The 12,879-nt window shown below is 36.3% G+C and overlaps 1 protein-coding gene across 2 annotated transcripts; it reads left to right on the forward strand.

The window, feature by feature from the left end:
- The first annotated feature begins 230 nt into the window (after window positions 1-230).
- LOC110865267 (putative respiratory burst oxidase homolog protein H) lies at window positions 231-5,261 on the forward strand. Of its 2 annotated transcripts, none has more exons than XM_035974526.1 (14): window positions 231-553; window positions 655-817; window positions 911-959; window positions 1,043-1,156; window positions 1,648-2,475; window positions 2,567-2,659; window positions 2,734-2,849; window positions 3,160-3,262; window positions 3,377-3,501; window positions 3,591-3,790; window positions 4,003-4,100; window positions 4,559-4,687; window positions 4,768-4,846; window positions 4,943-5,261. In XM_035974526.1, exons 1-14 carry the CDS (start codon window positions 241-243, stop codon window positions 5,050-5,052), a joined length of 2,520 nt encoding a protein of 839 aa, XP_035830419.1. In that variant the 5' UTR covers window positions 231-240; the 3' UTR covers window positions 5,053-5,261. The 2 variants fall into 2 exon arrangements, with proteins under 2 accessions (XP_035830419.1, XP_021970197.1); XM_022114505.2 differs by having other exon boundaries at window positions 3,591-3,738; window positions 3,987-4,100.
- Window positions 5,262-12,879: the final 7,618 nt, after the last annotated feature.

Below are 12,879 nucleotides of genomic sequence, written 5' to 3' on the forward strand. Positions count from 1 at the left end.
GATAGTCAAAATTTATGGTTTAGAAAACATAGAAGAACATAAGTTTCTTTCTAATTTTGGACAGTTAACAACCTCTAAGCTCTTCCCATCTTTGGTGGTTTATTTTCTCCCCCTCATTTTCCCATTCATTTCTCATTAACATCATATTCTCCATCCTTACTTCCTTCCTTCCTTCCCATTTTCTGAAACCAAAACAAAATATTTTTCACTTTTATGGTAGGAAAGTAAACTTGAAACACGATGAAAGGGGCTGATCTTGAAAGCGTTCAGATCGACCCAATAGATGGCCGTAAGCCTGCCGGGTTGCCACCGATGTTAAGCCGCACCTCTAGTAAGGCAACATCTGTTCAAAAGGGACCGCCACCTTCTGGTGGAGGGGCGCCAAAAATGGGCCGCACAACATCAACGGCTGCCAAAGGGCTTAATAGCTTACGGTTTCTTGATAGAACCGTGACCGGAAAAGAAGGGGATGCATGGAGGTCGATTGAGAGACGTTTTAATCAATTTGCTGTCGCGGGAAAGCTACCTAAAGACAAATTTGGAATCTGCCTTGGTTAGAAATTAAAATTAGTTTGAAAAATGTTGACATGCATATAATGCATGCAGGTGGTATATATATATTTTCTTTGTTGAATGTTCGTTTTATGTTTGTAGGAATGGGAGATAGCATCGAATTCGCAGGGGAGTTGTATGATGCAATGGCTAGGCGTAGGAATATAGATGGTGAAGAAGGGCTCACTAAAGAACAAGTTAGAGATTTTTGGGAAGAGATGACAAAGAAAGACCTTGATGCTCGGCTTAGTATCTTTTTCGACATGTAAATAGAAATTAGCCATGTTTGTTCGATTGCGCTTGCTTATGATAGAATCAGAATATCCAAGCTAAAGATTTTATTGATTTAATGTTTTAGGTGTGACAAGAATGGGGATGGGATATTATCAGAGGAAGAGGTAAAAGAGGTGAGAAATTATCAAAGAAACGTTTTTATCTTCCCATTCATTGCTAAAATCTTAAACTCATGCTGAATTTTCTCGTCCTTAAGGTACTTATAATGAGCGCTTCGGCGAACAAGCTTTCGAATTTCAAGAACCAAGCCGGGACATATGCAGCTCTAATCATGGATGAACTAGACCCTGACCATCGTGGTTACATAGAGGTTATATATATATATATATATATGCTATTTTTGCAATATTTGAAGCCTGTTTGGATTTGTGTAACTTCTATAAATAACAAGTTTTTAGCATTTTATGAAAACTTCTGCTTCTTATTATCTTGGCCACTTTCATATCATTGGTAACAGAACTCATTATTTGAAATTAAAATTAGATTACCTCTTTATCATGCTTTTAAACTAATTTAAGAGGCGATAACTCTCAATTTTAGTCATTTTCAAACAAGCAAATATATGATTGTTGCAACTTTAAGCAACAGAATCAAACATAACACTATTTTCTATACCTGGTTTTGTTAGATTTAATTATCTTATTCTGATTTTCAGTATTATAGAATTACTTCAAAATACACATTCAAATTAAACACCCCTTTCACCTTGTTACTATTTTTCTAAACTTTGTTTCTTGGGTTAGATTCACCCACACCCTACTATGAGTGGGATCTTACTGCGTATATTTTTTTTGGGGACAGATGTGGCAACTCGAAATCCTGCTAACAGGCATGGTATTGAAGGATAATGGCAAGCCAAACCAGAAATCAGAGAATACTAAAAAGAATCAAGATACAACGAATCTAGCAATGTCTATGATCCCACAAAGCTATCGCCACCCAACTAGAAGATTCATAAATGAAGGGATAGAACTTGTACAAGACAACTGGAAAAGATTTTGGGTAGTAACCATATTCCTCGTGCTTAACTTCTTACTTTTTGAATGGAAATTTCTTCAGTATAGCAAACTGCCAACATTTGAAGTAATGGGTTATTGTGTATGCGTAGCCAAGGCTGCGGGTGAGACCCTAAAGCTTAACATGGCTCTAATTCTCCTTCCGGTTTGTAGAAAAACACTCACAGGCTTACGAGAAACATGGTTAGGGAAACTTTTACCTTTTGATGATAACATCAACTTCCATAAACTTATCTCCGTCGCCATTGTGATTGGAGTTATAGCCCATACTGTAGCACACATGGGCTGCAACTTTATAAGGATTAGCACTTGCCCCCCAGCCACTTTTCAACGTGTTTATGGAAATTTGCTCCCAGCGCAACCATCGTACAAGGATCTAATGTTAACAATCCCAGGTGTTACGGGTGTGATCATGGACGTAATGATGTTCTTTTGTTTTCTACTCGCGACGCATGCTTTTAGAAGAAATGTCATAAATTTACCATGGCCGTTTAATAATTTAGCCGGTTTTACCTCCTTTTGGTATGCCCATCATCTTCTGATTATCGTTTACATCTTGTTGATCCTGCATGGGTACTTCCTCGTGTTCGCCACTTTTTGGTACATGAAAACAGTAAGCCAATTACCTAGTGATACCAACAGTTTACACATACCATCTTCGATTCGACGTTTGAACCATAAATGCAAACTTAATTACATTGCAGACATGGATGTATCTTGTGCTCCCAATGTTGTGTTATGCAAGTGAGAGAGTGTTTACAGCCTCTGACCATAACCATCGGGTTAATATCGTTAAGGTGACCATCAATGCATCTATTATCTCTCTTTTTAACCACCCATAATGAAATCTGATGTGTATATCTCTTTATAGGCTATCATATACACTGGAAATGTCCTAGCTCTCTATATGAGCAAACCTAATGGATTCAAGTACAGGAGCGGGATGTACCTTTTTGTTAAATGTCCAAATATATCAGGTTTCGAATGGTACAAATCTCTTTGATCCAGTCCAACTTAATATAAAAATGTCAAAGAAGTATTGTTTTACAGCGATATAAATTTAAAGAAACCAAATGTACCCTATAAAATCCTACACATGGGAATTGCTAGGAGAGTCTGCAGAATAATTTTAAAGAAATGATTACGAAATAACCAATACGTATACACTATCTAATAAAATGCTCAAAACCTTTCACTTTCTCACAAAACAACCACATCTTCGGTCATTAAAGGGAAAGATGGTATTTTGTTAAAGTTATCCCCAAGCTGAACTAAAACATGATATTGTTTATCGCAGGCATCCTTTCTCCATAACTTCTGCACCTGGAGATGATTACTTAAGTGTACATATTCGAACTTTAGGAGACTGGACAACAGCCCTTAAAAACGAATTTGCAAAGGTAAAACCAATTAGAGCTTCTAGGCTTCATGCACCAGTATTTGAAACTTACTGGTCAATGTTTATATACAACCTTTTTTACTGTTAATCTAAATTCTAAAACACAGAAATGCAGGCTTGTGAGCCTCCACCACAGAAACCTCAAATTGGTGCTTCTGCTTCAAGAGCTGTAAAAGGAAACCTTGTTCGATTAGAAACCAAAGCAAACGTTAATGTTTCTGTAGAAGAAGCGCAAGCAATGTAAGCATAAAAACAAGCCTAAACTATCCATTGTGTATTTTTGCATATCTTTCTCTTTAAGTTATGGTCTTGGCTTTGTCTTATTCCAGATACCCTACAATAATCATCAAAGGACCATATGGAGCTCCGGCTCAAGATTACAGAAAATATGACATCCTATTACTTATTGGTTTGGGTATTGGAGCAACCCCCTTCATTAGCATTTTGAAAGATCTCTTAAACCACCAAAGGGAAGCAGTAAGTAGTACTTCTTTTATACCATGTTACCTTATAAAGGGTTGTGCTAAAGGTACCCCACCCTCCTCTCGTTTTACTTATTGCACCCTTAAACTTGACACATCAGTAAATTTTTCCCTTTTCACACTATAAAACAAAAAATTATTGATCTGATGTTTTCAGAGGGGGTATGATGAAAACTTAGGAGGGGTGAGATACGTTTAGCCAACCCCTTCGTAAAACGAGTTATGCTAATCATATTCTCATAGGCGTATGATGGAAAAGTTCCGGAACGCGCCTACTTCTATTGGGTGACAAGGGAACAAGGATCATTTGAGTGGTTCAAAGGTGTTATGGATGATATTGCTGAGTATGACAAAGAGGTAGGTTCAATTCTGGTGAACAAAACAAATGCATTATTTCATTGCTACACAAAGGAGTATCGACATATTACCCAAAAGATACATGTCAGTATTTTTTTTATAAAACAGTCCACACCCCCTCTAATCTTACCCTAATTCTACACCAATATCCAATATGAGACTCAAACCCTCAACCTGATAGAGAGGAACACCACTTTACACACGTTGATAACAGGGATCTCTAACGAAAAAAAACAGTCACACATAAAAATGTTACAAATATAAATTAAATTAAATGGTCAGTAATCACCGACAGATTACCTACAAAATTTCTACCCGTTAAAACCGACAGTTATCGACGAATACAGTTTCATCATTTTTGGAGGGAACGGTAGTCCGTCCGTGATACATTTTGTAGTGTTTTCATGTGTGAAGCAAAAAAGTATTGTTATAATGGGTATTTTGAATGTGAATTGCAGCACATAATCGAAATGCATACCTACTTGACATGTGTTCATGAAGAAGGTGATGCACGATCTGCGCTCATTGCCATGGTGCAGTCTCTACAACATGCCAAAAACGGGGTGGATGTTGTCTCCCAAAGTCGTGTATGTTTTCTTGAAACTGTTATCCCGTATTGTTCTTTACTTCCTAGAGAATTCTGTTTCTAATGAGTAAATCATAACAGATAAGAACACATTTTTCAAGACCTAACTGGAAGAGGGTATTCTCCACTTTGGCAACCAACCATGATTCTGCTAGAATTGGTAATTAGCCACCTTATTTCATAATCTAATATCTACTATCTGTTTTGATAATTTGTGATATTCTATGGATACCTTTTGATCGTTGTTGACTTACAGGTGTGTTCTATTGTGGGAGCCAAACGCTCGTCAAATCACTAGAAAGTATTGCCAAAGAATTTTCCGTAGAAACTTCAACTCGCTTTGAATTCCACAAAGAGAACTTCTAATAATCCAATGTACTTAAAAAGTTTTGGTTACGAGAAATCAACTTGTACATCTAGAAGTCCTTGGTTAGGGTTTGGAATCTTGATTGAAGTTCCAACGCTTGTGATATCGGGCGTGTTTGTATGTTCGTATTTATGATCATCTGCAATAGGAATACCTAGTGTTGATAGAAAAGGATAGTTTTAATTCATACTTTTATTGATATCGTTTTAGTGAAACGCAAAACGGGTTTGGGTTTGTTTTAGTTAATAGTTAATTGGTCAAGACTTATATTATGTTTATTATTAATAAAACTCTATGTGGATCGATGTTAAGTCGGGTTAGGAGTCCAATATGGTTATGTAGTGTTGCAAGGGAAACCTTATTTGAATGGTTATCATAAAACCGATTGGGGAATCAGGATCAACAACCATTGCGACGTTTCATGGTTGTATAACTAGGGGTGTTAAGAACGGTCTGTAATCACATTCCAAATCAATCAATCAAAGTCAAGAATCGTACTATATTTGTTTTTTGTTTGATTCATTTGATACGTTATAACATGGAGAAGAGATGTGAACATTGCGAATTGTATTTCGAGTATGATTCATGGGATGATCTCGGGTTCGAAAACACTAACAGTGGTATTAGAGCCAAAGGCTCAAAATCATACTCGTATGGAAATCAAGAAGACAGAAACCAAGGGAATCGCAGTGGTGAATTAGAGTACACGGGAACATCAAGGTTTGCACAAGGTGAGTTCGCGAACAAGGATGAGGCCATGGGTATTGGTGTTAAGTTTGTCAAAGGAAAAAAAAGGCCACGATAGCGACAAATAAAAGAAGGTTGCATTGGGGTTGTCATCCTTTCAATCTAGATGGAAGAGACCAAGTTTTAGATTCGCCATGAAGACGGTTCCAAGGCAAGATTGTAGGAAAATTAATCGGTAGACTAAGAAAACTAGGAGTACGGTGCTATCCCTGTCACAAGATTAGTCATATTGCATCCATATGTCCTCGTAAGTTCATCAATGTTAAATCTGAACCACAAGATGGTGATTATCTTGTGAAGGGGACAGATGGGGTGTCTGGAACAACATGTGGATTGTTGATCCATCTTACAAGCATCACATGACTGGTAATAAAATGATTTTCAAAGTCTTTAACACGCATTTTGGCATTACTACAAACAAAAAGAGTAAGGATTATGTTTTCATACATGGTGTTGGTGAATCCAAAATAAAGGAAATTGAAAACTATTCCTTGCATATGTTACATGCCAACCATGGAACATAATGTTCTTACAATAGAACAATTGCTATACCGATAGAGGTTATTATTGTGACAACCGACAAAATAAGTGGTAATTCCATACAACTTAACAATTAATTATACGCTTAATTACGGTCGTTTACGACTTAATTTGTGCATGATTAGGTCATACAAAGTCTAACAATCATAGGATCGACATGGTTAAACTTTACAAATGATATTGTTACATTCGTCGCGTCGCGAGAAAACAACAAACTATGTCCAAATATGTTGGCAAAATGCGGAAAATCACTATTCACTGAACACAATATTCATGCCAGCAAGTTCTGAAAACTGGCTGAAATGATCAACGAACGTTTTGAAATCATGGTATCATTGAAATATGAACAAAAACCCCTAATTAGGGGCACAAAATGCAAAAACACTTAACTTTCTGGAAAATGCCCACATTAATAAATTGTCCGATCCGTACTATTATATAACAAATTACACTTTGTCTACAACATCAAAAATTCAGCAATTGCAATGTAAATAAAACTTGTAAGTGATGTTAATCATCCTAAACAATCCCTAGGATATCAATTAAATATCAAAGGTATTATTACCGGTGTTGTCGAATACCTTCCAAATATTACCTGATATCGAGCCGACAATGCGACTAGTGATTAAATTACTATCTTAACATCTAATGCACAAGTATAGTGAACTAGTTAAGATTGGTTTGACATCATAAACGTCATTAACCTTCTAATGATGCATGAACTTCACTAACGACCTAAATATCTCACTTAAGAATTTTGGCACATGTAACTTACACTTTACCCTCACCCCATGTGGGTCCCACAAGCCCTTACCTACATTGCTAATTTATGATAATAAGTATGGTATGTAGGATTCCAATATGGACATGAAAGATTTTGATAATCCTTATAACCATAACCACCATTCCTTATAATTTTCAAGACTCAAAAAAAAATTTGCAACACTCCCTCATCTTTCTCCTTGGTTTCGGCCTAACCACCACCCACATAACCACCCATTTTCCACCATAAATATAACAACCCTCAAAATATTCCGACACCCTAATATATTTTAAAATACCCCAATATGTCTACAAGTTTTTGTGTCGCTCGCGGGCCGCGTAAGACCACACCTGGGTCTACGCGGGGCGCGACAGCTCCAATCTCAGCCGAAACCCTAGCGTGCCACGTGTTGTCATCGTGTCGGAGCTATAGTGCTGACCCAGACAAGCTAGGCCCTACCATCCCTACTACGCGGACGACCCTTATGTCTACGCGGGCCGCGAGAAACCCGATTTCAGCTCCTATAAATTTGGAGCTCAGGCCTTCGGTCGAAACTCGCTCACAATCTTTTCTTTCTCTCAAATTTCACATAGTAGGCAGAATCCTCGGGTATAATACCCCCTAATAATGAAGTTCTGCTCTGTTGTAAGTATCATAATAACCCCTGGATACGTATTAGATACGCTGCCCGATTGATCTAGGGTTCCGTAACGGCTGTCGTGGTTCTGCCTGACGTAGTTGTTGGAATGTCGTCTCGGGGAGGGTATTACTAATGTTAAAATAGGTTATTATACTAACACGTGTGCATTTGTGTAATTTATAGATAATCACAAGGAAAACCTTACAGAAAACCTAAGACAGCAATGTGAGTAATCTCCTTTTTGTAAACTGTTTTTACAAAACCTCACACGATTAATTATATATATTAAATAGTTATTGAGTATTTGTAAGGATACAATTATCGTCGGTATGTTGGGGTTTTGTATACAAAATTTATTACTGCCTTGCGAGAAGTAACATTTCCACAAGTCGGGTTGACAGTACCGTGGGTGGTAATTGGTATAACTTGGAAACAAATGTAATTGCGTGAACGCCCTCAATATTGTACAATGGTCTTTATTAAACTTGATTAAACTGGGATTCACTCACCAGTATTTCCCACTGAAAAAATGTTTTTAAACGCGTTTCAGGTAACAAAATATGAAAACCAAATAGAAGCCAGCTGGACAGCACTGAAGGCTTGGAAAAGTGGCAATAAAGTTACCTAAAATAAATAGATGTTTTTATTAAATAAAATAGGGTATTATCCCTATGAAAATGTGCGTACTTGAAACTTGGGTTTTTCCCATATATTTAATATATTAAAGGTGTGGTATTTTACTCTGATAAAATATGTCCTAACTACGGTCCTGATGTAAATTCCGCTGCCAAAATGGATAAACACAAGATACCACCAAAACTAGCCGCGGCCGCCCGTTCCCGGGTTGTTAGGGGATGGGGGTTGCGACAATAAACCACCACATTTCAAGCATAAAACCTCACTTTACGATGATATAAAGGGGTTTCAAGTTTGGAGGAGCACTAGAGAACACTTTGGAGCTTCATATATTCATCATCTTCATCCTAGAGTTCACTAACTTTGTGCAAAGTTGTAAGATAAATTCTCACCATTTTTAAGCTTCTTATGTTATGTAGGATCATAAAGTACATCTTGTTCATCTTGAACTTAACAAAAATCAAAGCTTAAAACTTAATCACAACATAAAAAGTCTATAAAAATAACATATTATATGTTGATGATGTTGTTTTGTGTTAGCTAGTTTACATGCTCTTGATCATGTTGTTATGTGAAAACACCGGATCGATGACAAACATCAAACATTGCACTTGATTCAAGACATGAAGAACAAAATATGGTAGATGACGAAGAAGATGCAAGACAAACTCATTCATTTCAATACAATCATCACAGATTACATACCAAACGAGTATACATCATCTTCTACAAGCTGGTTTAGATCACAAAGATCTAAACCCTAGCTTTCTCTCACTAACACATAGTCTCTCTCTCTCTAGAATTTACACCAGGAGAATGACCCAGTTGGGAGAGGAGCACAAAGCTTCAAGAGTTGCCCTAATCTACACAATACACACATATATATAGGCTAGGGACTAAACCCGGACAAAACACATTGTCCGGGATACAAATCAATACAATAATCCGAAACACTAGAAAGTCGTCCGGAATGCCTTCAGCAATTGATAATCTTCATTATCATTGACTTTAACTTGGACTTCTGCTTTGGTTGACCAGAACTGATAAGTGACAGTTACCCGGCAGGAACTGCACTTACATGTTAAAGTAGGTCTTTTAGTTTGATGATCTTGTATGAACTTGATTAGAAATGATGATCTAAACAACTTGATGTTTAGATCTAAACAAGCAAGTCGTATTCTCTTCACCTCCTCACTTGATCCGGACAACATAAGTACCATAAAACTTTTCGATAATCCGAAACTGACTTCAAGTTTCCAAACTACACATAATTCTGACTCTTAGTTAGTTATCCGGTACCCCAGGTAACCCGGAATAACTAGAAAAACTCGGAACATGCACAACTCGAAACTTCCGAACTACACAAACTTCTAAACTTAGTTAAAAATCCTGTACCCCAGGTAACCCGGAATTCTAGAAAATTCGAAACTCGTAAAACCCGAAAGCTCTTGAAACCTCGGATCAGATCATCTGAGCAGTATTTAGAGTACAAAGGAATTCGAAACAAGCAAGGAAATAAAGGAAACTCTGAAGAAACCTGGAACAATAAACTCAGAACCAAATTTTAATAATAAACTCAGAACCAAATTTTAATAATACAGACTTATTAAAACTTAAAACTCGGAACAACTTGGAACAAATCCAATAGTTTCAATCCGACTTTAAAGCTCGAAACCTGTTAAAACTTGGAACTGAACAGTAAAACTCGGATCACAGAATCTCGGACTACAATGAACTTTTGAAACTCAGATTCACAAAACTCAGACACTATACTACGATCAAACAAACTCGGACTTAACACTGGTTTCAAAACTCGGATCACATGTTGAAACTCGGAACAGAGTACTTTTGAAACTCGGATCACATGTCTGGTTCTCAAAACTCGGATCACATGTTGAAACTCGGACCACATGTTAAAACAATGAACTTTTAACAAAACTCGGAAGTTTCAAACTCGGAAACTTGTAAAGTAATCGTAAAACTCAAGTATTGTCGGACTTAAACTCAGTGACAATACTCGGAAGTTTCAAAACCCCGGAAAAACTAAAACTCAGACTTAAACTCAGCGACAATACTCGGATATTGGTCCGAGTTTCAAACTCAGCGACAATACTCGAACTTAAACTCAGCGACAATACTCGGATATTGGTCTGAGTTTCAAACTCAGCGACAATACTCGGATATTGGTCCGAGTTTCAAACTCAGCGACAATACTCGGAAGTTTCATACTCGGACTTAAACTCAGACTATTGGAAACTCGGACTGTTAACATTAAAACCAAATATGAAACCAAAACTCAGAACTCTAGTTTGATTAAAAACTCGGAACACTTGAGAGGATTCAAAAATTCGGAGTATTAAAAACTCGGAACACTAGAGGATTCAAAAATTCGGAGTAGGTTGATGAAAGTGTAAAACTCAGACAAGTTTCAATAACCAATCTCCGGACTCTCCCCAGTGTGACTTCACACTGGTTCACCAAAACCCCGGAAACACAAACACAGAGTTTTAAACTCAGACAAACCTTTTTGGATCAAAACCCTAGATCTCCAAAACCCCAGCAGTTCTCTCCAACACAGCTCGAATATCTTCATATCTGGACCAAAATCTTCACGTCTTCAAGATGTTTGGCGGAAACAAACATCAAATCAAGAGCAATGGTGATTCAGAAGGCAGTTAGACCATTCTGAATCGGTAACCATGCTCTGATACCACTGTGAAAACACCGGATCGATGACGAACATCAAACATTGCACTTGATTCAAGACATGAAGAACAAAATATGGTAGATGACGAAGAAGATGCAAGACAAACTCATTCATTTCAATACAATCATCACAGAGTACATACCAAACGAGTATACATCATCTTCTACAAGCTGGTGTAGATCACAAAGATCTAAACCCTAGCTTTCTCTCACTAACACATAGTCTCTCTCTCTCTCTCTAGAATTTACACCAGGAGAATGAACCAGTTGGGAGAGGAGCACAAAGCTTCAAGAGTTGCCCTAATCTACACAATACACACATATATATAGGCTAGGGACTAAACCCGGACAAAACACATTGTCCGGGATACAAATCAATACAATAATCCGAAACACTAGAAAGTCGTCCGGAATGCCTTCAGCAATTGATAATCTTCATTATCATTGACTTTAACTTGGACTTCTGCTTTGTTTGACCAGAACTGATAAGTGACAGTTACTCGGCAGGAACTGCACTTACATGTTAAAGTAGGTCTTTTAGTTTGATGATCTTGTATGAACTTGATTAGAAATGATGATCTAAACAACTTGATGTTTAGATCTAAACAAGATCATCAACCTCATGATCCATAGACTTTACTACAACTTGAAAATGATTTATAGCATATATAACTATTATAAAAGTTAAAAACCATGGTTTTCACTATAATGGTCTTAAAAGTAGATTAAACAAGGTTATTTAAAAGAAAGAACAAGACTAGAAGGCATGCGAAATATGAAGATTTAAAATGATCTTGTTAAAAGATATAAAAGTGTCATCATTTTTAAAAGTGTTGTTGAAAATAAATATAGAAAGTTCATGGAGTATGAGGATGTTTATGTGTAAATTATACATGCAAGGTTGGTGCTTTGAAACTTGATTTGATATTGATTATAATTATGGGGCTTAAACATGTTTGAAATACGTTTTTAAAACGTGAAAAACGCCATAGTTTAGGGGAAACTATGGTGAAATTTTCTAAAATCTTAATCACGATTAAGGTGAAATTAAAGGGGTGATTAACAAGGCTAAACATGATTAGCAACCTTAATCGTGATTAGACAAGTTTGAATGAAAAAGGGTTAAGTCCTAAACTCTAAGGCTTTTTATAAATATTTATAATATAATTTTCATAAATTAAAATGAAGATATATATATATATATATATATATATATATGTGTGTGTGTGTGTTTTAAGGTAAAAATATTTATATAGAAAAGCATATCTTGTGTGTATAATTGCTTATGTATTTGTATGTATGTATTAGATGTTAGGAGCATACTAACCAAATACAAAAGCACATCATACATGAAGACTTTATGAATACTCAAATGTATAAATACAGATGAGAAGTTTCATGTATACTTATACTTGGGAATTTATTACACAAAATATACACACATGAAATATACTTATGTTATACCCCAAAACTCAATGCGGACAACGGACAATCGGACATCGGTCAAACCATACAATATATATATATATATATATATATATATATATACATACGTGTGTGTGTGTTGACAAATTAATATATATCTGAAACCGACACGAAATATAATATAAGCACCATAACGAAATAAATACGTCGTCATCGGCAACAAACGCCTTAACATCACTACAAAAAGTGTGCACATCGTATCTACGGCATTCGGAGACTCTCGACATGAAAATATATATAGTCGGTTACTACAACGGACTCTAAAAATAATATATTTTTAGACTTTGAACAATATATATTTTTAAGACT

Source organism: Helianthus annuus, chromosome 6 (genome assembly GCF_002127325.2).
Source record: "Helianthus annuus cultivar XRQ/B chromosome 6, HanXRQr2.0-SUNRISE, whole genome shotgun sequence".
Lineage (NCBI taxonomy): Eukaryota > Viridiplantae > Streptophyta > Magnoliopsida > Asterales > Asteraceae > Helianthus > Helianthus annuus.